Source organism: Bombus fervidus, chromosome 5 (genome assembly GCF_041682495.2).
Source record: "Bombus fervidus isolate BK054 chromosome 5, iyBomFerv1, whole genome shotgun sequence".
Taxonomy (NCBI): Eukaryota; Metazoa; Arthropoda; class Insecta; order Hymenoptera; family Apidae; genus Bombus; species Bombus fervidus.
In genome coordinates, this window is record NC_091521.1 from 10549026 (window position 1) to 10577004 (window position 27979).

The window sequence follows — 27979 nt, forward strand, 5'->3', positions numbered from 1 at the left end:
ATTAGAATAACATTGTGTAAACTCAGGAACGACCCTGATATAAATCGTATATGATTGCTATTGATTGTTGTTTGATTGTTAATTGACCTTTGTGAGTATATCAAAATATTTGAAGCGTATTGTAATCTGTCTGTAGTTAATGATGGTGTTTATCCATGGAAACATGTATCTATATGTATATGTATATATATCGATCTCAGATATTCCAACCTATAGATCGTAAGAAGAATACCTAAGAAGAACGTGATTTTTGAAGGTTAGCCTTACTTATTGTTGCAGAATTTCCTGTAGTGAATTAAATATAAAGTTACAATTATATTTTGAAGAAGATATTTTCCGTATACCTTTTCTATACCGTTAAACGTGCATTTTTATGTGGGTTAAATTTCATTTGAGATAATGGTTTCGATAATATTTACGAAGCATTCAGATTTATTATATAGGTATAGGATGATGTAGTGTAGTTATTACTATATGTTGCAGTAGTCAGTAAACGTACATGATGTTATCTTCTACATTCAACAAATTAAAATATTTCAATATCAAATGAATTAAACCCATCACTCTTAACATGGTACGTTCGTGTTATCATAGAATCAGTTTCAATGACAAGAAACATTATATACTTGGTGATTCCTATCTTACTGATTAAAGTTTATTAGATGAATCATTGAAATTCTAGAATGGGAGATACAAAATGTGTCGTGTCGAATTAAAAATTAAAATAAAAACAATTAAAGTTAATTGTTAATATGATTAATTACAATTTATTATTGTGAAAGATTTAATATAGACACTACTATAACGATATACTATAATGTATTATAAATTTACGTATGGATGACAGTATTATCGTACATTTCAAATTTACAAAATAATAAGATTGTGATTTGCAATTGTTCATATATTGTATACATTACAACTAAATAATTAGTATTGTTATAAATAATATTGCCAATAGTATTAATTACTTAATTGATATAATTAGCAGTCCATTTCAAATTAATAAAATAAAGAAGGTATGATCTATTTGCCAGTATAAAAGTACGTAACATACGATTTGTACACATATGTGTACCAATGGTGTAAATTAAATAAATCGAATTTTTACGATTATTTTAGTTATTTGTAATTTACAATTTAATTTAAAAAGCACCTTATCGGTTTTCATTTCTGTGGTATAAAGCAATCTCGTAGTACGACTATTGTACTATAACATGTATTTCTTCGTACAAGCTGTAATTTCCTGTAGTAGAAATAAAAGAAATTGCCATCTTCGCACGTTCAATTCCCACTTTCGAAAACGAGTTGTAATGCCGTGTATGTCGCTACTACGCACAATAAAACGTTGGCACGTGTATAGCAAAGATAACAGTACATCTTCTACATGCCGAGTTGTACATCTTGTTTTTGTGACATACATTATCATACGCACGATTTCGTTCTCTCGCGCGTATGCATTCGTATAACGAATACCCATCACAAAGATAAGTGTATGTTTAAAAAATTGGTTCATAAAATACTTCATATCGTACAATTAATTAAATTTTACCGTAGAATAAATTTAAATAAATTTCATACTATAAGACATTTAACGCAAATAGTTTAGACAAATTAAATACATCAAATTTAATCTGTATATTAGGGATATTAAGTTTAATTCTTAAGCTCGTTAGATTTATGTTAAGAATTTAGTCTGTAAAAATTTCTACAAAACGTTAAATATATCCTGAATAGTGAAAATATATTAAACGTTAGATAGTTTGATTTTGTATTAAATATTAGCTCGAATAAGATTAAATAGATCTGTATGTATTACGTAGCCTGTGTCTTCATCGTGCATGAACTACTTTATATTGGATAGTACATGGTAAGCTAAATAATTTATCGAATCTCAGACGTCAAGCTCACCTTAGGCAGCAATTTCGATTAAATTTTAATCTGAATTGATAATGAGATTGCGTTTACGCGAAGCATACGTTGTGTTCTATTTACTAAAATAGAGGGACTAAACCCCAAAGTCATAATACGAATCGTCTCAAGAGAGGACAAAGGACAGAATGCTTAATGAATAAGCCACTCATTTAGCCAGACAAACCAACTTCTCTCCATTCTTACCAACTTTAAACTTAGTTTTTCAGTCGAAATATTACTCATCCAATTGCTGAACTTGAAAGTTTCGAAGTTCAAAAACTATATTCTAACTGAAATCTTTGCTTCTCGCGAAATATCTTAACACGAGAAGTCAGATTAGCGTATATTTATTTTTTACTAGGTAAATATTAGATACATATATAGATATACGTAAGTAAGTAAGTAGATCTTATATCACACTTCTTAGAAGTTTCCTGAGAAAAATAGTCCAATTAAATGAACTTTCCTCTATTCTTACTAATCTTAAACTTCATTAACCGATGCATTACACATACCTACGCCACTATTTACTATTATAGTTTAAAGATTTAAACCTAAAGAAAGACTATATTAAAGATTTAATATTTACAAACTACGTCTCAGCTGCTATACATACTGCCATTTACTCCTCATAAAAATATCCCTAGAGAAAAAATATTAAATCAATTGTATTTCTTAGAAGTTTTCTCACTGTTAGACAAATTAATCGAACAAATCAACTTCTCTCCATTTTCATTCATTTAAAGTCTGGTTCAAACACAGCCAGCAGTTTCGTCAAATAGCATGCAAAAGTAAACATACACTGTTTACTTTGAAGAATCATTACGGATGAAACAAGATTCAATTGACGTTTTTCGATGAATCAACAGTGCCAATTCGTCTTTATTTACTACTGGACTAAACTACTAGCCCTGTCTTAACCTTTCAACCTTCGAAGTTGCATCAAAACGTTACTTTCATCTGTTCTTCAAAAAATAGGATTCCAGTCACGATTTTGTCTTTCGTACCCTACATATCATCTCTGTACAAGAAAAATTTGATCATCTTACGTGTAAATTACATTCATCACATTTTCTAGGACCTTTCTCATTATCAAGCATACTACACAACCGAATTCTCCGAATTTCCACTAATTTCAGATTGAATCAATCCTAAACCTCACGTTTACCTTCTGAACTTAAAAACTTCAACCTCCAAAAATCGCTAGTTAGTACCTTACATACTTTACAAAATAGACAAGATCGGGTCAGTCTATATATAAATTGCATCCATTAAATTTCTTAAGATTTTTCTCATTGTCAGAAAAACTATTCAACAGAACCAATCACATACTTAATTTAGGAAATCACTCTCACCCGTTAAATGTAAAAGCATCGAGCTACAAAAACTACGTTCCCAGTCATCATCTCTGACATTTCACGTACTATCTCGACAGGAATGAGATCAGACTAACGTATATTACATACATATAATTTACTGTCATCACATACGTCAAAATTTCTGACACGTAAGGGAAACAATTCCCAGATGTACGTACGCGATCGGAAGATGAACAGGTGTCCAAAGGTGCCAGGAAGCAAGCAGAGGAACCAGCATGCTGCGCACGCAGTCGGCGTGAATCCTAACCACCCTTCCCGAGTCTGAACCCCCGTCGGCACAATGTTGAAACTCAAAGTTAGGCGCGCCGTCGAGCCGGACCAGTCTCTCTGTGTTCACTCTCTCGTAAAGAGAGATAATAAAAGCGCAATCTGATATGGCAACTGGCATGGTAATGGCGCGAAACACTTGACTGGAAGACGGCGGTGCGACGCGTTCGCCGCGACGATGCGACCGACGTTCCGCGCTCAGAAACACCGTCGTGATCGCGAAAGATCGCATTTTCCTAATTCCGGGCACGAGCTGCTTCCTTATGAATGCGTACGTCACTTGGTGAAGTAATACCGCGGAAACAGCCGGAACAATGTACGGTATGCTGTTGGAGAGTGTGCAGCACTTCGTGCAGGTCGGTAAACGTATGTGCAAAGAAAGAGAAAAAGATAGACGACTCTGTGTGCGAGTGCTACGTTTTTCGCTAAACCAGTACCCGAAGATCCTGTTTATTCTCGTTCCTCGTCCGTGTTCGAATGGTACCTCCTCTGTTATCCTGAATCAACGTGTGCTAGCGTTCGATTACGTTTAGGTATTCGATTGTGTCAGGCAGTTAAAACGGTGTGCGTGGGTTGAAAGTTGAAAGAGAATTGATAGGATCAGCGGTATAGTTCCTTGATCCAAAATAATGTAGTTATTCGATGGTGAGATAAGAAGGAAATAGCAAGGCAGGAAGCATATGCACCGCTGTATAGGATTAATGTGGTAACTGGGCCCGCGTTTTAACCCTGCTGTGTTCTTTCAGTTATTTTTAAAGTTAATTGCTTTCCTATTATTAAGAAATTATTGTTAATATTCGGGAAGAAATTGAATAATAATTGTTGATACGCGTGGTTTTTAATTTTTTTTTGAGAATTATTTAGAATGTTAGAAGTCTTTTTGTTTGTTAAAATTCAGAGATAGAAACTTGAGGACTGTGAGAGTTAAGCAAAATTAGGGACACAATATTGCTAGAAGGAAACTTTTGAACTGTTACAATAAATTGTTTCTTTAATACGATTCGTAATAGTAAGATGAATAAACGTGGTCTTTATAAATCGCGGATATACGTATAAAAATTCCTATTTTTGTGAACATATCTAAAAAAGATGGAACTTAGATAGTGATTCATGTTGTGTATTAAATATTATAACGACTATTCTGCTTTGGATGTTTTATATATTTCTGCGTATTATGTGCATTTTTGCGTCTAAATTTTTCATATATTATGATTGTATCATCTTTTTTTTTTTTTAATAAAATTCACAGAATTCTTTGTCAGCGAGGAATATCTTGTTTTATGTTTTATATATTTCGCGAGTTATTTACGTCCGTGTTTAAATATTTCCTGTTGCAGACATGAATGTAAATATTTGGTAACGTATGCAGTATACATATAGATTCATTTGTGTTTCCTAGTTCGATGAATAACTTAAAATCTAGAAGCATAATTAAATATAATTGTATTAAATGCAAGTAACTTCTATAAAACAAAGATATGAAACATTAAACACAATTCTAACAAGTAACAATAGGATGACTTATAAAAGTAATATTTAATTCTTGATAATCAAAATCTTTTATGGTATTTCGTTTTTATATTTAAAAAAACGTGACTTATCTTGATTTTTAGCATCACCTTGTATACTTGATGTTGATCACTTCGATTCGTACCAGTTGAACTGATAATGAAAGTTTCTCTAAATGCAGTAGTATTTTTTTCCCCATTAAATGTCATTACTTTTTTATTTCTATACATACGCGTACCATTTTGCTATGAAATATCAAACTTTGTTATCTTAGTAGATATATGTACATCAATTTATAAGAAAAACATAGGGGTATTTGAAAGTATGTGCAATGAATCTGTATACCAGGTCGAGAACAAATCTTTCACCTATTGTTGAAGTTTTACAGTTATGAAATATCGTGTAAAGATGCAAAGCGAAATCGTATCGATTATTTATTATACAAAATAAAAGAAAGTATCCTTTAGTTCTTACTTTGCAGTTAATGGTGCACATAAGTTTTCTTTTATCAATTTTTTTTAAAGATCTACTACCTTCTTCAACGACTGTATATAATTCTATAGAATTATTGTTACTGTTACAAATATCGCATTGCGTTATAAAGCTTTTAGTATAGGAAATAAACCTCTACATTCTTTTCTGCTTCGCTAAATGTTATTTCTTACTAAGAGGTAATCAAAGAGTTTCCTAAATTTATGTAGCAGATGAATAGTTATGCATTCTAGTAATTAATAATTATAAATTTCTTCTATTGCATGTAATCATCATTTATGGCAAATAGATTATAAAATAATTTTATTTTTTTAATTTAATTCAACCTGTAAGTCTTAATGGATACGTAACTGGCATTCAAAGTTATATATCTGTACAATTTTCTTGAATCCTCTGAATATAATTCATAACCGAAAGATCATAAAATAATTTTATTATCATAGATTATTTAACAATTCAGTTCTTACAAAATACAGCATAATTCGTGACTCAGTTCTCGCGAACAATAGCGTATATAATTAATGCCTACATTTATCCAACAAATATAATTGGAAACTAATTAATGCAGACTGAAAGTCGTTCGATAGAACACCCTGAGGGAATATGAATTAAATTAATCGAAAAGAATTTCTTTGGGAATAGAAATCATAAAAGAACATGATCCGATCTGCAACGCGATAGCTTTCTCCAATATCCTCCTATTCTCAGTCTCGGCGATTTACGCCCGTTCTTAATCATCTTGATAAAGTATCCCAATTTGTTTAAGTATCGATGACTGAAATAAATATCCTGATTCCTGCACCAGTTTTTAATTCTCCTCGTTTCCGGAGCAAAACGACCGGATACAACCATAGAATTGTGTTTCCGGAAAATTGCCTCTCCTTGTTCGGCAATTGTTGCCTTTGCAAATCTCAACCCTTTTCGATCGTACAATCAAAATGAAATTGCCGTACACTACCGTCCTTAAATATTTGAATACTTTACTCGACTTACAGTAACCATATTTAAATTTAACGAAAGTAAATGAATGACTAGAGTATGGATTTTCGTGACTAAAGATGAAGATCAGAAAATCAACGAAAAGATACTTATGTTTTCCTGTGATCTTTCATTTAGAAATGAAAGAACCTGAGGCACAAGCTTGTTAAATAACAAAATAGTTTAAAGTGTGACGATCATAAACAACAGTTTTATTATTAATTATTATATTGACTTTTTGATTTGGGCAATTTAATAGCTCAATTACACGTAAGTATGGTGGTCAAAAAGAACAAAATCAGTATAGTTCGATCTATCAATAATTTTATAATGAAAGTACATTGTGTCAAAAATAAGCAAGTATCTTGATGCTTTTGAACGATCGTGTATATCGATGTGTTTATCAAGCGGCGTGCAAGTTGCTGATTTATTGTATCGTCCGAAAATAATCAGTCGTTGCGAAAAGAATCACGTAGTGGCCGAAGGAAATGGTTTGAAGGTACGCAACAAACGAGCTAGCTGAATATGGATGGATTCAGACTTCCTTTCGGTAAGACGCCTTAATTGTACGAAGATTTAAAAATAGCATCGTTCTTCCGTCACTTAAGGACGCTAATTTGTTTTTCTAAATAACTTTTGTATCAATGACGACCGCTTAGTCGACAATTTATTATTTATTGTTCACTGTCCTTCGGTAAATATCTACGAAAGCGAATATCTCGTTTAAAGTTTCTGCAACTACGAGGCAACTTTAACGAATAAATTTTATGTAAGAGGAAAACTAGCTACACTATCTCTGTTAGCATGCATGGGTCGCGCCGTCTTGATTAATTCCTTTGAAGGGATTCTACAAGGTAATTGCGATCTTTAGGGGTATTAAATCGATCGATTGAAAGTTAGGAAATCATTTAATTAAAAGATTAAAAGTCTCTCTCTTGGACATAGTATTAGAGAATCGTTCGATTAAAAAGGTAGACGACCATTTGATCACAAAATTAGAGGATCGTCCCATTAGAACTTAGAAAATCGTTTGTACATAATTTATGAGGCAAAGTAATTATTGTAACGAGGACTGATAGAATTAAAATATATGATAAATGTTGTACTTGTGCATAACTCAGCGCTTAATTGATATTTGATAATTAAAAATTGACGATTCGTTCTATTTGAAAAATTTGCGTGTCCATTTGACATGTTAAATCTCACGAGGTCTCATTAATGTGAAGACGATATTAATTTTCGTGACTAAAGTCATTATGTCGGAAACAGCATTGATTATTCTACGGGGAACTAGAAATTGGCTTGATTGCGCGAATCAATTTCTTGTGAATATGTAGACTGAACAACATTTTGCACAATTAATGATATACACATGTGTATTAAGCGATCGTTCTGTGAAATGTAGTAATGTATTTTTAATATCAAGCGTACTAATTGTAGTTCACTTCACATGTACTTTATGCATATCAAATTAATCACCTGTAGAAAAGAACAGACACGAATTAAATTAATGAGTTCATATATCATATAATGAGATCTAACAAATAAAATTTTATATCTTATTTGATTTTGTAGCTTACCAATGTGTGGAAAGAATAGAATTATAGATATGATCAGTATTAAATATTAGGTGCAGAAAAGGTTCTGCGTGTACTTTTAATTTTACAGTCAAATAGCGGTACTTCAAAATGAGATCCTCTAAAACTTTTTAGCATTTCTGATAACGTTAAATTTTTAAAATATAAGTCAAGAAAAGATTACGAAAACAATGACAGTAAATATACTTGTTCAAATTTGTTTTATTAATAAAAATTGCTTTGAAATTGCTGAAATATTATTAATATCTTTAACGTAAATAATCGGTTAAAAGTTTGTTCTTGTCCTTATTGTAACTATAATCTTTTAATATTTTCTCATATTTATTTGTCATCCGATATCAGTAAAGATATAGTCGATAAAGTACAATATACATAAAAAGTAATAGTCTGTGAAAATGATATCAGAGGAAGGAAAGGAGGTTTAAAAATGAGCCACGTGTCAATGCTTTTAAAAGTTCGACGTGAAAGAGTAACAATAAAGAATTAATCAATACATGTAACGAATGGAAAAAGTTATCAATGTAAATGAAAAATATTTGAATGATTGAAATTTTAAAAGTCTTAAAAGTGAAGATACATTGTATTCATAAAAGTATAGAATTCTTTCTTACACCTACTAAATTCAGTATCTCTATGTTTATAAATGAGTTTCATTTGAATAATGTCTAACAGCATTTTTCAAAGAAACTAGTGAAGAAAATTTTATTAATTTTAGGATAAGAGATATACGTGTCGTGCAACTTGATTTATGGTAAATTAAATACAGCGAATATAAAGTCGTTACTTATAAACGACGTAACGAGTTCCATAGTACAGAGTTCGCTCTTTGTTTTTCGTGACGAGGAAACAATAGGAACTATGAGGGGTGAAATATTCCCCGGAGCATAATAAAAACAGCTAAACGTTCTATCCTTTTATATTGTCTTCTCACCGTTCTTGAACCATTTTTATCGGAAATCAATCATTTGGTGGCACAAAAATCTGCGTGAAAGAAATAATAAAAATACAAACTGAAAATTTTTTCCACATCGACACGTTGAACCGTGAAAGATCATTTGTCTGAGAAACTAATATATCACTTTGACATTTTTATTTTATACCATATTACATTTTGATAAAAAGTTTTCTTTTTTTTTTTTTTTTAGAACATTAAAATTTTCTATGATATTACATTTTGAAATTCCAAATGTAAATGAAATTTTCAATAACGCTTTCACTGACTCTCTTCACACTACGTGGCTTTCGTTATAACGTTATATTGCGTAATACAATCTTTCGAAAATAAAATTTTTAAGAGTAGTATAAAATGATTCTCTAAGAAAAAGAAAAATGCGAAAGAAAGTAATATGGAAAGTAATATAACCAGGATGGAAAAAGTTTGTTCAGGAAGAATGCTAATAATGACAGAGCCATCAAATTCTCGTTACAGTTAGAATACGGCGAGGATGTGTGGCTTCAGCTCCTGGAAAGAGCTGATTGCAAACATGTGGTTTTCAACACGCGACAAACGTATCCCGACGAGCTTATGACCAATTTAGCTGCTGCATTAGCCGAATACAATGGCGAATCCGTGGAGGATGTAATGCAATTCTTTGGGAAGTGTTTCGTTAGATTTTTTAGCAACTTAGGGTAAGTGAATTTTCTGATGTTTTATGAGTCATGTACAATCTAAAGATACCAAATGTGGGATAAAAAATTCCTTTAAAGTAAAGAAATATATTGCTTCAAAAACATTGCTGTAGAAACAATTCTACATTGCTCTAATGATAAATGTAAAAATATCAATAGCATGTGTGATTGATAATTGAAACCTAGAAAAAACGTAATATGTAGATAAAATGTGCGAAAATGCTTGTTTTATTGTTTGTTTAGTTCGTACTAAACAATTTTATGTTACTCCAAAGAAAGACGTAAAGAAAGAAAAATAATATGTAAGTTAAAAATGTAAGAAATATAATATGTGGATAGAAAAGAAAAATTGGAGGTGTGGAAGCAGGTAATCGTGTGTAATTGTAAGTCGAAATCATTTACGGTCGCGCAAGTTGAAACACATGCCTGATTAAATAGAGCTCGTACCACGATATTGAATTTAGGTTCTGGCTAATTAAACGGACCAATTACTATTATACATCGAGAACTACGTGATGTAGAATTAATTATTACTTGTGGGAACGTGCATAAGTTCAATTAAAAGCTTCAATTAATATTTTATAGCATTTGAATCGATACTCCAATTGGCATCATTAGCAAACCACTCCTCGAGCAATCAAAAGGCGTATTTACCACTACCTACATCAAATGTTTCATCTTATTTTACTGTGCTTTCTGTTTTTACTCGATGAAAATAAAGAGAACCATGTGTTGTAATGCAGTTGAAAACTATTTGCTAGATTGTCTCTATTACTTGTTCTTTTTATAGTTTATGCAACCAGAATCATGTGGTGTACTATTTTATCAATTTTCAGTGTCTCAAGAGGAAGAACTATTTGAATATGGAACATAGGATGTGATTTATGTCGATTGTAAATTTGAAATGCTAGATGGTTGTAACTCATACAATTTTTTTCAATCATCCGAATAATCAATCAAGTTTTAAAATAATTACTAAAGAATATCAGTATAGAAAGTTTTAAAGAAATATATTGTAACAATTCATTCGAAATATATCTATTTTTTTCTTTTTTTTTTTTTCTTTTTTAGTGAAACTAAACGAATTTTATTTTAATGTGAATTTCTGATAATTTAAGTGCTGATAGAACATTTCTTTCGAATTGTATAAGAGTCCTTGTTTCGTGTCACTGCCGTCTCCATTTTTCCAAATATTCAAAAAGTAAAATTGAGATTCTTCTAGATTGAAATTCAATAGTAATTATTATCTTTGTAACAGATATGCCTGCATGATAAAAGCAACTGGTCGTTATTTTTGTGACTTTCTACAAAACGTCGACAATATTCACATGCAAATGAGATTCACGTATCCACGTATGAAAAGTCCTTCGATGTACACTACACACGTCGACCCACAGGGTGTAGTGTTAGTTTATCGAAGCACTAGGAAAGGATTTACGCACTATCTTATGGGTAAGATAACACAACTTTTTAAGATAAGTCTTTTACTCTTTAAGACTGCTTCTACTTTAACTTTCGCTTATAATATATTATATATATAAAAATATATTCTTCTTATATATATATATCGTATATAATGCATGAAAAAGAAAGAACACTTTTACGAGAGTAAAAATTTTTGAAATTAATTATAGAATGAGATAAAATCTAAAGGATACAAGAAATTATTTTTCACAAGATAAAATCGATATAAATTTAGTTACAAAATATACAACAAAGGTTCACTTTCATATTTTTCCTTAGGTCAGTTATTTCAAATAGCCAAAGAGCTTTACGAAACAGATTTAGTTATACGAGTATTAGGAAGTTCAAACAATATTCCTGGTTCCAGAAGCGTAATGGTTAAGTTTAGAATTGATTTCGACAATCGTGAATACGTGAGTAATTCCATAGAAATATTTCAACCCGTGATATAAGAGGTATATGTACAAGTAATAGTTTAATAATTAACTCCCCGTCGGCAATATGGTGTTTCACTAAGGGGGTCGGCATTATGGGTCTTTAAATCCCTGACCTAATTTATTACTATTTTCAACTATAAAAATATCTGAAAAAATTCTCAAATATTTATCATAGCCTTTAATTTACCATACAAGTGATACTTCAGCCAAATGTTTAAATCTTTTTCCAATAAAAATAAAAATTTGACACAAAGTTGTGAAAAAATGGGAAATTGTTTGAAAGTACACAGTTTCGTAATAAACAAATATTCTAAGAAGCTATTATAGGATTTTACCGATAAGACTATGATCTTTCGAAAAAATATCAAGAAAATTTTCAGCCCTTAAAAAAGTATAATAATCTTAAGATCTATACTTGCGGGATTTTTGAGTGGATTATTCATTATTAAAAAATAACACGAGACACGCGTTGAGGAAGGAAGACTGTATATCTTATACTTATTAACGTATAAGGAACATAAAAGCCAGACGAGGCACTGATCGCTAAGAGGTTGGTATATTGTCTATGAAAATGAAAAAAAATTACGCGACATTAAAACGACGTGGGCGGTAATATGAGTCGTTGAAAGTATGGTGCTCATATTACCATCGTAGTATTTAGAATTGAATCGGAGCTACTCGAAGCTAATCGAAGCAAATAGTATTTACTCAGTCAAAGTCCTGTAGATGTAAGTTTTTTTTTTTATTTGACACCTTCGTTTGGGAGAAATTAAACAATAAAGATTTCGTCTGAACCTTAACGACGTATATTGCTGGCGGAGAGTTAAAAGGAAAATTTTGTATCGCTTACTAATTTCTAATAAAAAGAAATTATTTTTAATCAATATGAAACCTCTATATAAAATGTAAATTTAAAAAGCTATTAAGATTTTAGCTTAGAACATTGGAATAAATTATTCTAGCTCTTACATTGTTCATCGCCATACTCGATATAAAATTTCCATGCTTTTTCATAAAATAAAATTATTTTTTATTTTCTTTGCATTTACATATATATGTGCACTGAAACTTTATAACTATACATGTTCACGTTCTTAGATCGCAAAGAACAACAGTATGAAAACTCCACTTGGCCGTGAATTGGCACCGGTGTCAGTATCGTTCCTTTTACGTCTTTTCCCATTTGGAGTGGTAATCAACAAGGACATGAGAATATTGGGGGCCGGTGATAAACTGCTGCAAGCATGGGGTGGCAGTACGTCCATTTTGAATAAACACGTCACGGATGTTTTTAAGTTCCGTAGGCCTAAAGGGATATCTTTCACATGGGGAAATGTAAGGGAACTTTTTATGACAAATAAAGCAAAAAGTTTCTAATCTTCTCGAAGTTACGAGATAAGGATATTGCATTATATAAATATATCTCATATCCATGTGAAATGTCTTTTCGTATAAGAGTCTTTCATATTGAGTTGATATAACTTTCCATTTCGAGAAGTTACACGTTTGGAAAATAATTTTCTAAACTGTTATTTATTTTAATTACTATTATACTGCATCGTTAATAATTTTGTCGAACCAAATGGTTGCTCTATTTAACGGGACATTAAGTTATATTACATTTTTACATACTTTATAAAGTATAGTTCGTCCAAGTAACATTAAAAACACGTAGGAGTAATATTTAATGGGTGAAGGAAATTTCTACTTAAGTTTTACTATGAATTTACCTAAACATTCATAAAGTTTTCATTAATATCGTGAACTTCTACTTTAAATTCTGAATATTTATAAAAATTCATACGTAAAATTTAAAGTAAAAATTCTCAATATCATCGCCATTACTCCGCGTACTAACTAATAAATTAATCAACCAGAAACCTTGATTACGTATTTTATGTTTTATAAAAATCTACCTATTTCCCAAGAAAATAATATTTCATTACTATCTTCTTAAGATAAGCTCGTCTTAGTTACTCTCTCGCAACATGACCATCGTAATTAATTCCTCCTTAATAAGTTCATCAACAATCTATTTCTTAATTGGCATCCATACTTATCAAAGTATTCGACAAAGTGATAACTTACCTGCATGTGGACAGGTGATGTACTTGCATTCTGTGATGTTCGAATTGGAGCTGGTCAGATTAAACGATAACGATACTTCATCTAACTCAGACAATACCCCAAGCACCAGTTCGGGATTGGATAGGCGAGGCAGTCAAGGTGCCAGGAGCATACTACTGAAAGGTCAAATGAGATATATCGAGGATCTTAAAGCAATTATTTTCTTATGTAGTCCCCTGTAAGTTGACGAATCATATATATATATGAGCCTCTCAGAAGCTAAATTGGTCAACATATCTCGATTTTATTGATTTTATTGGTTATGACTATGTGATTGATATTCAACTTTTACAAAGATAGTGACCTACGCTATCGCTCAAAAGTTTAAAATGGATTATTTATGATGAGAAGAAAATTGGATTTTTTAATGGAAAAGTATGGATGGATATTGGTTAGTACGTAACTATATAAAGAGTGAAAAGATTTAATTCTTGATATAGTACTCTTAATTTCCTATCTTCATATTTGATTCTACGTCTAATAATAAAAAAATTCTAAATGAATTTAAAATAAGATAATTTGAAAACTAATTTTAGATAATAATGACATATCATTTTTCTATTATATGGGTTTCTAATATTCCATGTAGTTGATCAATACGGCTTCTGAATTGCTCATCTCAAAATACTAAAGAACGAAACCGATAAGAATATAAAACAATCAAAATATCTTCGACAGAATTAACAGTTTAGACGAATTGCTTAACATGGGCCTGTACCTGAACGACCTAAATCCTCATGGCTTGAGCCGTGAGTTAGTACTCGCCGGATGGCAACATTGCGGAAGGTACAATATTATTTTTTAACTACGGGTAAGATTGACTGAACTGTAATTCCACTCGTTTCAATTAGATACAAAATCATCGACAAAATACATATATGTTTCGATGCGTTATGTCAGATTAGAGATGATGTTTGAGAGGGCTGAGCAGAGATCGACCGAATTGGAAAACAGCTACGCGTTACTGGATCGCTGGAAGAATAAGAGCGACGAGCTTTTGTATTCCATGATCCCTCAGACGGTTGCTGATCGATTGCGTGCTGGAGCTTGTCCTTTGAGCACTTGCGAGGTATTTGAAGATCTTGTAAAGTAATATTTTAAGTGCTTAGCGTTTTCAAGATCTCGTAAAATATTATTGTAACGTGTCTTTGAAATATTATTGTAATATATTTTATCATTCTTTGTAGCAAAATGTATAAATATGCATATATTGTCACGATTTTATCACGATTGTCGCTCGCATAACAGACACTGTATAAATATTGGACGTTATCTCTGTGAAATATTACCGTACCGTAATCAGTTTTATTCGAAATATTATGGTAATTGATCGTGTTAAACTTTAACCTTTACGCTGCCATATTTGACTGTGGTCGTCAGTCCATAATTCATGAAGGGATATGATTTTGATCCTCGAGCTGTTAGAATTTATTTTCTTCCATTGTGACGATGCTGACAACGGTATAGATGCTGACAAGGTGAAAGATATAAAAAGGAGCGAAGGTTACAGAACTTTCTTTTTATTCTAAAATTAAGATTTTTCGAATTAGAGAAATTAATTATGCAGTGTAAAGGTTAAGCTATGAGAGTAGAAACTTCGAATAGATGAAGTGGCAATTTAATTTCTTTAAATATAACAAAATTTGTAATACAGGAAAAATTAATTGTTACAAAGCAAGGAATCAAAATCATTGATGTTAGTTTAGTGTTTCAATATTCTTTTCCTGTTATAGTCATTCGAGTCTATTTCCGTGTTATTCTGCGAGCTTTGCGACTTCGATTACTCAACGATCGAAGGTGCAATGGACATTGTCTCGTCGATGAACGCTGTTTTTTCTTGTTTCGACTCGCTGATGGATGAATTTAACGTATACAAAGTGAGTTTCATATGCAATTTAAGCAATCCATTGCATTATTGTCAGAATAAAAATAAAATACAAATACACGCGAGAACAGAATGCATCGATTGTTTTATAGACGCAAGATATTTTACCTTTACGACTTTCAACAGGTAGAAACAGTCGGCCGGGTCTATATGGCAGCCAGTGGTGCGCCGGATAGAACGGAAAATCATGCGCAAAATATCGCAGACGTTTCGCTACAGCTGCTGAAACACGTCCGATCCCTTAAGTTACCTTCTGGTGTCGATATTCAAATTCGTATAGGTAACTTAACATGAGATTTGTTTCCAATATATTTCATTTTTTATAATTCATTTCTTTTCATTCTTTTCTCTTCTTTTTTTTTTTTTTTTTTTTTACCAGATATTAAAAGTCATATAGGCAATTTAGCCCGAGATTCATTTGAAATAAATCTTTCCTATTCCGTTTTCTTTTTGCTGTCTTATCCTCTTTTTTTTTTTTTTTTTTTTTTGTTGCCATCAAAGTAGACTTAGTTTTTACGACAGATAGTCTGGTTTTCTTTCATATCTTGAGCGAGAAGGAACGTAATATAATACAAATGTGTTCTACTTTCCTAGGGATCCATTCTGGACCAGCTGTAGCAGGTGTAGTTGGCATCAAAGTACCTAGATATTGTTTTTTCGGTGACACTGTGAATACTGCTTCTAGGATGCAAACGACAAGTCTGGTAAGTTCATTTATTTATGGTCAATTCCATCGCGAAAGAATTGAATGAGCAGAACGAGGCAGAATAAATTTAAATAGACGAGTGAATCTTTTTTATACGAAGGGACAGAACGCGACAGAAACATAGAATTTATGTGCTACTATGACTGGAATTGAATTACTTGAATTAATATAATTTTATACATTTAAAAATATTTTCTGCTTTACCTCGCTAGTAAATACAACTGTAGAAACTCCATAATATTATTTCTAACAATTTACAAACAAGTTAATCAAAATTAAATTTCGAAACGTATATAGCCTTTTTGAACTTACAACTTATCCAGATTTAGTATTCTAATTTAATAATTCAACACATACTGTTTTAAACCCTGTTCTACATTGCGTTTTGTTCTGTCATAATTCAAAAGAAATAAAAATTCTTATCCTTTCATTGCCTATGTTTACGACACAATCGATTTACATGTTCGACCAATTCAAATTTATCAGTGTACAGTGATTTAAACATTTTCACGATTCAGCCTGGAAAGGTGCAGATCTCATCGGATGTGAAAGCGTTATTACCATCGGATCGGTATTACGTTGAATCACGCGGATTGGTTTGGGTCAAGGTTCGTATCGCAGAAAGTTTAATTTAGGGATTCCCGCACACCATGTTGTATAATTCGTTGGTTTACTGTTCCGTGCAGGGTAAAGGTAACATGGAAACTTATTGGTTATCCGACAAAGTAGACACGGACGGTAAATCGACCGAGCAACAAGCTACTAAGCCGGAAGGACTTCTAGTCACTGATATTTAAAACGTGGTCAAATGGCGAATTAGATAATTCTAATTATTTACTAATCATATTTCTTTTTATGATTCAATGATTGGATCCCTCTTAGTTAAAGTATCCATTCTATCATACAAAAACTGAGGGAAAATAAAGTTTTATTATTTTCTTTGTGCCATAAATATTTTTCCCTTTTTTATTCATTCTAAGATATTCAATTCAAAGATTTTATTTCGTAACACCCTGTGTAGTGTAATTTTACTTGAAAGATAAAGAAACACAAGATATTTATTTCAAATATATTTTAAAAATGTTCATATTTTGAAAAAATGAAAAAATACTGCATAGGATATTCTGACTAAAGGGGACCGTGTTAGAACCAATCAGAATCACTTTATTGATGTGCAATCACGTGTGCAATCGACATACTGATTAGATTGTTTTAGTTTTATGGTGATGTATAGAGATATGATAGTTCGTGAATAATCGTGGCGTATGCGTTTACTAAAATATTTTTTAGGTGTTACTCGTTCATAGATTTCAATGTTATTTAATGTAAATGTTTTATACAATAATTTGTCGAATGATGAAAAAAATACGGAATTTAGTTACAAAAAGATAGTAAACAAACTTTCCTCCCATTTTAGTTATTTCCTCCCTTTTTCCCTTTCTTACTTCCCTCGCTACCTTCGGTATATTATAGGCTTAAGAGACTGTTTGCTGAGCTAAGCTTCCTCAATTGCTCTTTATATCCTTCCTCCCGCAACATTTTCTTTTCTTTTTATTTTCTTCGTTTCCACATCAATTCTTTCACTCCTATATCTTTTGTACCCTGTTTTTACTATTATTACCTTTTAGCTTCAATATTTTAAAAATTGATAATATTTTTAGTACACATTTAAAACAGTGTTTGTTGTACAGAAAAGATATACGCATAGGTGTTAGACCTTAAATGCATGGTTTGTGTTAAATATAATAAAACATTTAGAGATTATCAACTTATGTCTCAGAATATCACAGAAAAATAATTTTAAAGAATTATCTGGGGGGAAAGAAATTACTTGTTGCTGTACAGGATAATATTTCATTAAGCAATTGCAAACAATCGGGTTTAAAATTTCAATAATTTTATTTAATATTAACAATATAAAAAGTTTGTTTGTAACGCAAATATAAATAAACTACAACGATAAAATTACAATCAAGTTAAAAATTGAGTATTATCGAACATTTTACGTATAGATTGCTATAAATATTTAAATTACCTAAGATGTGGAAAATATTACGAATTTAATTTCATAAAATCGATCGATCGATCGTTTAGATGATCGAATTTGTATTAAATGAAGAACAATCAACGTTTCACTGTATAACGAGTAACGCAAACGACACGATAGGCGTTTGATTTCTTCGTGACACGACAAATCAAGCTGCGTTCGGGTAGCAGGTACGTGAGTTTTCACCGAAATTCCACGTTGAAAAAAAAACAGAGAAAGTCCAGGTGACTTTCTTTCTCGTGCGTTCGATGTTATGTACGAGTCGGACGCTCAATACGTGCCTTAATTTTCAATTGTCTCGCCTGCATCGACGTAGAATAACGGATCGCGAAGCTAGATATTATTTTTAACTTCTCGTAAACTCCATGAAACTAATTTCATCCCTCTATAGTCTTCTATCTTTCTTCATAGTTGAGAATAAAATTAAGAATTACGTATGATTACATACTTTCTTTTCTTTTCGTCCCATAGTCACTAATAATTAATTCATTTGGCTTCGGCTTAGCTATGAAAATATATTGAAATTTCGTTATTTACTAATTTTGATCATTTTCTTGCATTCCATAATGTAAAGTCTTGACATAACTTTAGTTCTAAGATATACAATTTTAAATTCCTTTATCAAAGTAGAAATTAACAATAGCTATTGATAGATTACTTGATAATAAGAGGATAAAATAAATATGAAAAATAATATTTAAAAAACATAGATACATAATTTTGACATTATAGAGGGTTAATCTATATATGTATAGTTGATAAATAAATTTAGTACTGAATGAAAGACCATCAAGATTAAATATGCTGAGCTTGTAGTCATATTGTTTCATGGTCGACTATAAAAATTCGCTAAAATCCTAAATTCCTGGAAGAAATATTCCACGAGGACGAATTCTAGTCTTTTGAAAAATACATTCGTAGGATTGTGTGAGTATTAAGTTTTCAGTCAGCCAGGACGATGAATTTAAAAATAATCGAAACATGAGTCAAGATTCTTGTACACGTATCGTGACCTTTCGATTATTATTCATCGTTTAAATTAACAATAACACCCGTCCTCGGTGTTATTCGCTATCCATGAGAGGTAACGATTCACCCTGCTGTAAACGCCGGGGTAGCCAGGCTTCGCGCATCCTTCGCCCCAGGATACCACTCCTGCGAATTTAGATGTGTAAATTCGTTTAGCTATAAAACAATCAATGGACGAGATACAAAGCGAATCCTAATTTAATCTGAATTCCGGAAATATATCGAGGAGTAAGAATTTGTTTTGCATTACGATTTTATGGTTGTAAATCAATACATTTCTCACTGGTAATTTTATTGTGATTTTACTTTTATGATTGAGATTAATAATTGGTAATTTTATTAAGAAACATGCAATCTTCTGCAATTGCCACTGGGACAAGAATTTGGAAAGTTGGTTCTTATTAATTAAATATTGTTAATTGAAATAAATATATGTAAGAGATTTCCTTTCTCCAAAGTCACTAGCAATTAATCTGTTTGTATATAACACTCAGTTGTGGGAATATGTGAAAATATTTTTATTTACTAATATTAATCGTTTTCTTATTTTCCAATTTATTGTCGCTATAGCTGTTCTTGTGATTATAGTTCGAAATCTCTTTGTTTTTTTAGAAACATATTAATCATTCATTGACACGTAATACGCAACTTTATCACTCGCTTTGTATCCCTTCCACCGAATTTCTATTCTTTGTCAAACGATAGAACACGAATCTTACCAACTACTTGATAACCGTTGTCATTAAAAACATGTAAGGGGCCACCACTGTCTCCCTAATAAAAAAAGAAGGAATCAAACATTATAATTTTAAACAGCATATTTTTCTCTTTAATATTAAGCGACAAACGTGTACACAAAAGTTTGATGTATGTATATGTGTCAATGTATATGTGTAAATGCAAATGTATAAAGACGTAACAATTTTATTCGTACGTGTTGTAAATCGAAAAGATGTTAGAAACAACAACGAAAGGAATTTTTCTTTTATTACCTGACACGAATCCTTGCTTCCCTCTTGATAACCAGCGCACAGCATATTGTCTGTGATCTTCCGCGCCGGATATTTAGTTGCGCGACACTCGGCGTTCGTGAGAATCGGAACCGTCACTTCCTGCAGAGTTTGCGATATCGAGCCTGCTTCTTCTAATGCGCCCCAACCAGTTACTGTTCCATTTAATCCAGCGAAAGTTTTAGCTGAAAATAGAGTTTATATGTGCTTTTTTTCAATACAATAGAACTTTTTATTTCCGTATCTTTTTTTAATATTCGTAGGTTTAATAAGGGCAGGCACAATACTTCTTTTTGACAATAGTATTATTTTTACTTCTATTGCGATTGCAAAAGATATATATAACAATTTGATAACAAGTGGAATGCTCCTCAAATATCGTATATTAAAATAATCCAAATCTATCCAACAAAGATAAACAAACCCAACAAAAAATCTATCTATCCTAAATTTTATTAGATTAATATTAATTGAAATTCAAATAGATATTTTTGAATTTTATTTGAAATTTTTCTCCATAAAAATGATGCTCGTAAAGGAGCGAGCAGAGCGGGAGAGGGTGAATATTTCTCATCCTTATAGGGTACCGCGTCGAAGGGTGATTTTGCGTCGCCCTAGGTGGTCATAGGGTTCGTCATGCCGAGGAGGTTCTGGGTCTTCCTCGGACTTGCACGACGGCCCAGGGAATGGTGTTAAGAAGTGTGGTCCCTCTTAACGCCCAAATTAGACCTAAGGAGTGGCTCCCTCAGAATGGAAGAAGACATAGGAATGCTCCGGCAGCAATTCGTAAGAGGTCCCGGGGCACTCTTGTTAAGCGTTAGGTAGGCCACCGTGGGGTTTTAGTCGGCAAGTCCGACACTACCCCGCCGCTCCCCGGAAGAGCAGCGGGGTGTCTATGAGCATTTCCCCACGTATAAAAAGAAAAGATATTTCTGAATTTGCATTGGAATGAATCATAGTAAACAAAGCAACTAGAATTTGAATTATAGTGAACGTCTTATCGTTAAATCTGCATTTTGAAGAAATATTACGTCGAATGGAAATTTATTTATGATTTATATCATGCACAAAGCTACTATACCATTGACCATCGCAATATTTAGAACGTTACCTCGTTCTGGAAGGCAAACAGGCCTCATCTTTCCTTCGAATCGAATGGCGTCCTTCAATTTGACGAGCGCGATGTCATTGTTATAGTTGTACGTCGAATAACCGCTATGCTTGATCACTTTCTCGACTTTGAATTCTTGAATCTCTGTCTCTGTGGTAGAATTGCGATCGTGCTCTAATATCCGAACTAATATGAGTTTCGGGTCGAACCTGTTCCAATTATTTATGGATTGAATTCATGTCACAATAGATCAAGATATCAATGGATTAATTGGTCGATTAAATAGAGTCACACGTGTGGTGTCATTGTTATATATATTATACCATGTGTAATGAAAAGTTGCTACTCTTTATTTTGTTATTTTTAGAAAAATCGTTTAAAATTAAGAGAAGCGAAAATGTCACAAATTTCTACATCAAATTGGAAAATAATCTCAAAATAACGTAGCATAACAATCCTATTATAACTATTATCGTATACGATACAGCGAAATGATTCGAGTTGTTCTAATGTCACTGACGATATTGCCGATGTTGCTACATTGTTACTGTATATAATTATATACTGTATAATACTGTATACATTATTATCGTGTATAATAAATTACTATATGAATACTATAATATTATGAAATCACCTGTCGACACAATGAGCAGCGGTTAATACATAACGAGAACTTATAACAGATCCACCGCAATAGAATCGTCCTCTGAACATCATTAATGCCATCCATGGATATTGATTAACTTGGGTCTCAACACCACCTACGATCCGTTTCTGTGTATTCGTTAAACCACATTCTAGAAAATAATATATTATTGCATAAGTTTAATCAATTTCATTAAGTAATGTTCTTTAAATGAAAAACAAAGACATAAGTAAAAACAAAATAATACCAATTTTTATTCATTGGTTTATTCGAATCTAGTTTATCCGAGTCTTTATTGTTGTTTTACTGAATTTATTTAGCATTACTTTTAATCCTAATTAACAATATTAATATTAATGTATCACAAAATTGTAAATGAAAAACTTATATAAATTGATTTGTATTAAATAAATTATAAAGAGTATTTATTGTACACCTTCAAATTTTTAATATTGAACAAATAATCTTATTTCGAGTATAACTCACTGCAAGGTAAACACGATTCAGCCGCTGGTCTCGGAAGTTCAGTTGTTGTCACGGGTACTGTTATGGATCCACCAGCGGATATTAAACTGGCCAGCCATTCCCAGAAATTTTTATCATCCGTAGCTGCTATATTATACTGCGTTGCATTTAAGTCAACTTCTTCAATGGGGATTGGCGGACGTAACTATAAATTTTTATATTTATGTCACTTTTTGTTGTTTTAACTGCAGGAACAATATATTGGAAACAAGCATTTGTACTTTTCGTAAATCTTAAACGAAAAATTTATATTATTTGTAACAAGATCCCTAATATTTATTGCAAACTGGCTTTATTATTTCTTATGATTAACCAATTGTACAATATACAGAATGAGATATTGATATAAATGTGTTATAATTAATGCCTTCACACATTATGCTTTAGTATATTATTAATTAACTAAACGCGATAAATATATTTATTTTCTATAAAACTGGTCGTTCAAATTTTAGTGTATTACGTCTTTTTCACAAAACTATCCGAAAAATGTGTTTCTACCTTTAATAGCTAAGAAAAGATCAATTTTTCACATGCTAACAAGAGATGCGGTCCTCAGAAGAACAAAGATTATTTTATCGTGCACATTTATATTTTGAATATTTATGTTTAAAAATTGAAGTCGATAAATATTCAACACGCAAGCACGTACTTCAATCTTTGATTTCAGATTCGAACGTACGATTGCAAAAATACAGACCATTGATCTGAACATCTTTCATCGCCGTTATGTGTCCTCAATATAAATTCTCATTACATATGCAAAGCGGTAAGAGATTATACCCAATAAATATTATAACAAATTCTATTTTTCGCAAAAAGGAAGCCATTTACATTAAGTTTCCTCTCACGCCTCACATAAAAACAAAACTTTAATAAATCGTAAGATAAAGCTTACGTTTGATTCCCCAAGAGGAAAGAATGCCCCTATAAGAATTTCATACTATCGTTCTTCACTCGTGATTCAATTCAGCCATTCAATTTCATTACCCCTATTTTATCAAACATCGACCTTAACTTCGCCAAGGACGAGTTTATTTCAGGCCAGTCAAATGTTTCTTCAGATAAGGGGAAGGCAATTCTTTATTTTTCATTTTTATGTGTCCAAATGATACAGACATGTAATGTCAGAAAATATCTTTAAATTATGAAATGTTTCAGGACGTATGTTATTTTTCTACCTTCGTGTATGAATAAAACACAAATTAAAGGAATATATGTAGCAACGTACGACAGTTTCAATTAGTGTTTCATATATTCTACTCTTACGCGTATTAAATTAGCGATATTTTAAATAAATACAATAGAAATAGATTCTAAATTTAGGAAATATTGGAACAAATACTTTTTACGTATCTATCATCCATATTTGTGTAAAATAATCCATAACAATAGAGTGTAATGATCTGTAGACCCTACGAATAACTTACAACTCGTGACTCGCGAAATTTCACGAATAAATTAGTTTTCAATTATATATGTTTTTAATTAACTATAAGAAGTTAATTCACTCAATTAATCCAATTATTCGTGCACGGCTTGGGAAAGTGTCGAGGTCTTTTGTAAACGATGTACCACGATTAATCGGTTACTTACTTTCTCGCAATTAACGGCACACGTTGCTGCGAACACAATGATCACGCAGAATATCGTACGGATCCACATGTTCGCGTCGATCGCACTTTTCTTGTCACGGAACGAATACTATGAATTCTGTACCGCTTGGCCACTGAATAAAAGGGAGCAACCGATTGAATCGGACTCGGAACCTACACTTCCTACCAGGTCGACGTACACTTTCACACAACACTTCGACGATGCTCGTCACTTCTTTATTTATACGGAATAGTGGACTGGCGAGTAGCTGAGGTGAAAATTTAGGCTGACCGTATGTAAATTCACAGACGTAGGCAAACAACATTGCGTATGGAAACGACGCAAGTATAGGTGGAATCCTGCACCGTCGATTATATGGTTTGCCAATCTTGTTTGTCCATTCGGTATTAAACGATGGTATATCGCTTATATAAACAACATATATAGAAATTTTGTAATTTACTATGACCTATTAACTATCTTCTTATTTTCCTACTTATTGTCAGCATAATCATCATTTACTGTTATCTTAGTACGAAATCTCCTTATTTTTTTTTTTTTTTAGAAAAATGTGGATTATCTAAATTTATTGAAACCTATTACTCGAATTTATGGAGCACTCGTTTTATATCTCTTTTACCGAAAATTCCATTTTTTATGAAGCATTAGAGCATAAATCTTATCAACTAAACGTCGTCATTACTGACGTGTAGAGGGTCACCACGATCACCCTAATAAAGACGAAAGAAATAAAAATGATAAATTTAAATAGCACATTTTTCTGATAAATATTCAGTGACACACGTATAGATACATAAAAGTTTGATGCGTGTGTAAAGGTAAATGTACAATGATGTAATACTTTCATTTATATGCGTTGTAAAGCGAGATGTTAACAATAATGATGGAAGGGATTCCTTTCATCCAGCACACACTCCTGCCTTCCTTGTCGATACCAGCGCACAGCACATCGTCTGTGATTCTTGACGGATACTTAGTTTTATAATAGTTCTTCGTGTAAATCCAAAACATCGTTTCCTGCATACTACCTGTATACTATATTTCTAGGTACAATAAGATCGAAAGATTTGGTACTTTTATCAGTAATAGCACGTAAAGTAATACATATTTGACTCTGTGTTAGTTTAATTTTCTCTTTCATATAATAGTGTTCAATTTTTAATAATTTCGTCCTTTTAAAGAAGAAATATTTATAGCAATTTCATAAAAAGTGAAATTTCCCTTAAAAATTGTATAGCAAAATAATCTAAATATGTCTATAAAAAATGGAATATAAAATTCTACTAGATAAAATAGGTGTTTTTGTATTGAAATGAATGGAATTTGCATTGAAATGAATCGAATTTGAATTAGGTCAAACTTCCCATTCGGAAGCGTACCTTAAATAAATATCGCAAGGAATGAGAAGTTATTTCTGGATTATGTCATGCACAAAGCTATCGTACCATTGTATATTGCAACATTTAGAAGGTTACCTGGTTGTGGCAGACAAGCAGGCCTCATGTCTGTATTGAATTTAATGGCACCATTCAGTTTCAGGTGTGCGATGTCATTGTCATTATTGGACGGTGAATAAACCTTATGTATAATAATTTGCACAGCATTAAATTCTTAGCGCTTTATGTTTGTAGAATCTGTGTCGTTTAATATTCAAATTGACGAAAGATTTAACTTCTCGTTGTCCCAATAATTTATGGATTAAATTTATGCTACAGTAGATCAAGATATCAATGGTATAACTGATTGATTAAACACTATCACATATAAATTATGTTACATGTATATATATATGACAGTGGATCAAGGTATATGGGTCATAGCACCCTTATGCGGGTGAGGCACCACTTTATTGTCTGTTTCGACGACTAACATAATCAACAGCCTTGCCTCATTTACATTTATCTCCAAGACCAGATTGGTACCTTGATTTCAATTTTTTTCACGGGCAGGATTAAGTTCTGTATGTCAGTTTCGACTTATCGTGCGCCTATGTACATATCAGTAGTAATAATGTATTTTTTAGGAAAAGTAAAACCGATTAGTGTCGGATCGTACTTACGATGAATTTAATTGCGTGGTGTACAAGATAAAGTTGTGACAAATCACTGTAACTCTTGTGGTATATCTTTGTGTGGTAATAATGAGCATGTCCTAGGTTAGGACATGGTATAATTAAATTACTAATCTGATTTAATTCTTTTATGTTTTTACGATATGTTTAAATTGAGATGTTTATTGCTAATGATACAAATGTTGCGTGAAGCACCTGTTGCATTTTATTTTTTGTATACTTCAGCAAAATAATGTAATGAGGCAAATATCATTAAAAATATTAATGCTTCAAATAAAGATATCTCCGATGCAAAGTGAATGTCACTACATAGATAGGCATCGTATTCATTAATCGCAGAACACTAACGTCTGTAACTTCTACCACTGGTAATTCATTTGTAGCCTTCGTTTGTAAAGGATATTTTTTTATTTTCCATAATTAAATACATAATAATTCAATTATTAAATGAAAAGAAAACATAATGCATAGTATAAAGATAAAAATCTCGAGAAAATCGTAAATTTTGCGAACACTAGAATTACGTAATTTCAAGAATAGGTAGAACAAGCATTTATTAACTGAATCTCGTGTAATATTTTATATTGCGCAACATTTTACTATAGAGAATGGTATCGTGGAAGTAATATATCAGAAGAAAGATTAATCTACCTTATATCCTGAAATCCGTCTTTTTGATAAATTGGGTAATTCTAATATTAATTTTGTTTGCATTCTGAAGATAAATCACGTTCTTTGTCGTTCTTTAGAACGTGATCGAATTGATCTCCGGATCAGAGGGCAAGGCAAAGCCACTAAAAAAAGCCAGGAACATGCATAAAATATCGAACACTTTCTTGCATCCGAACGATCTTCTCTGTCCAATCAACACTCACCTTTATCCGTGACTTCTTCTGTAAACCGCACATTCGTCCTACAAATTACAATTGTCCTTTCGTACAAACCCATTCACTGTAAAATAAATGACTGAATTCCAATGTAGAGGTGACGGAACCTCGTTACGATACTTGTTCGATAATGAACATAACGGGACGCCAATCGACGTGGGCGGATTACGGCGAAATCAGAAAGCAACAATAATTATTGGACCCCACGCGATCAATAGCCATGAGAAAATTACGGGTCGAGTCAATAAATCCGTGGAAAACATGATTTTCCCAAGCAGATATAGGATTTTCTCTTCCTACGTGCTTTATTCTTTCCTTGAAACGTGATCAGTAGATAAATATTTGTTTATGGTATATAGTAAATAGAGTTCTTTCCTTGTTGCGATTTCCGAATTTTTATATTTCAATTTTGCTAACATTACAACAAACAAATAAGAGATTGTCTTAAAAATATATTTATCGTAACATTGTAGCGTTACTACACTTTTTCCGGAACGCTGTAATTCCGTGTGAAGAAAGACGTGTTTCCGACTGAGTCGTAAGTCGTTAAATATTTGCCTTGGCTTTACGAATCTGGGGACAAGTGCAAACGACTGTTACATTAACCCGATTTCAAACCGCAACGATAGCCCACGTAACACTCTCACA

General features: G+C 32.0%; 2 protein-coding genes across 3 annotated transcripts; one reads left to right on the forward strand and one right to left on the reverse strand.

Moving 5' to 3' along the window:
• On the forward strand, nt 1-20429 carry LOC139987529 (soluble guanylate cyclase 89Da). Of its 2 annotated transcripts, none has more exons than XM_072003880.1 (13): nt 1-91; nt 9567-9766; nt 11025-11218; nt 11510-11643; nt 12766-13002; nt 13770-13972; nt 14473-14580; nt 14695-14863; nt 15528-15671; nt 15806-15959; nt 16274-16383; nt 16904-16993; nt 17072-20429. In XM_072003880.1, the coding sequence occupies exons 2-13, from the start codon at nt 9663-9665 to the stop codon at nt 17180-17182; spliced, it is 1758 nt and encodes a 585-aa protein (XP_071859981.1). In that variant the 5' UTR covers nt 1-91; nt 9567-9662; the 3' UTR covers nt 17183-20429. The 2 variants fall into 2 exon arrangements, with proteins under 2 accessions (XP_071859981.1, XP_071859980.1); XM_072003879.1 differs by lacking the exon at nt 1-91 and adding an exon at nt 3504-3916.
• On the reverse strand, nt 18266-24574 carry LOC139987533 (trypsin-1). Its single transcript, XM_072003887.1, has 7 exons — nt 24353-24574; nt 22718-22901; nt 22220-22382; nt 21583-21791; nt 20454-20656; nt 20181-20235; nt 18266-19587 (listed from the first exon to the last, which is right to left on the reverse strand). The coding sequence occupies exons 1-7, from the start codon at nt 24419-24421 to the stop codon at nt 19472-19474; spliced, it is 999 nt and encodes a 332-aa protein (XP_071859988.1). The 5' UTR covers nt 24422-24574; the 3' UTR covers nt 18266-19471.
• Between the last annotated feature and the right edge of the window lie 3405 nt (nt 24575-27979).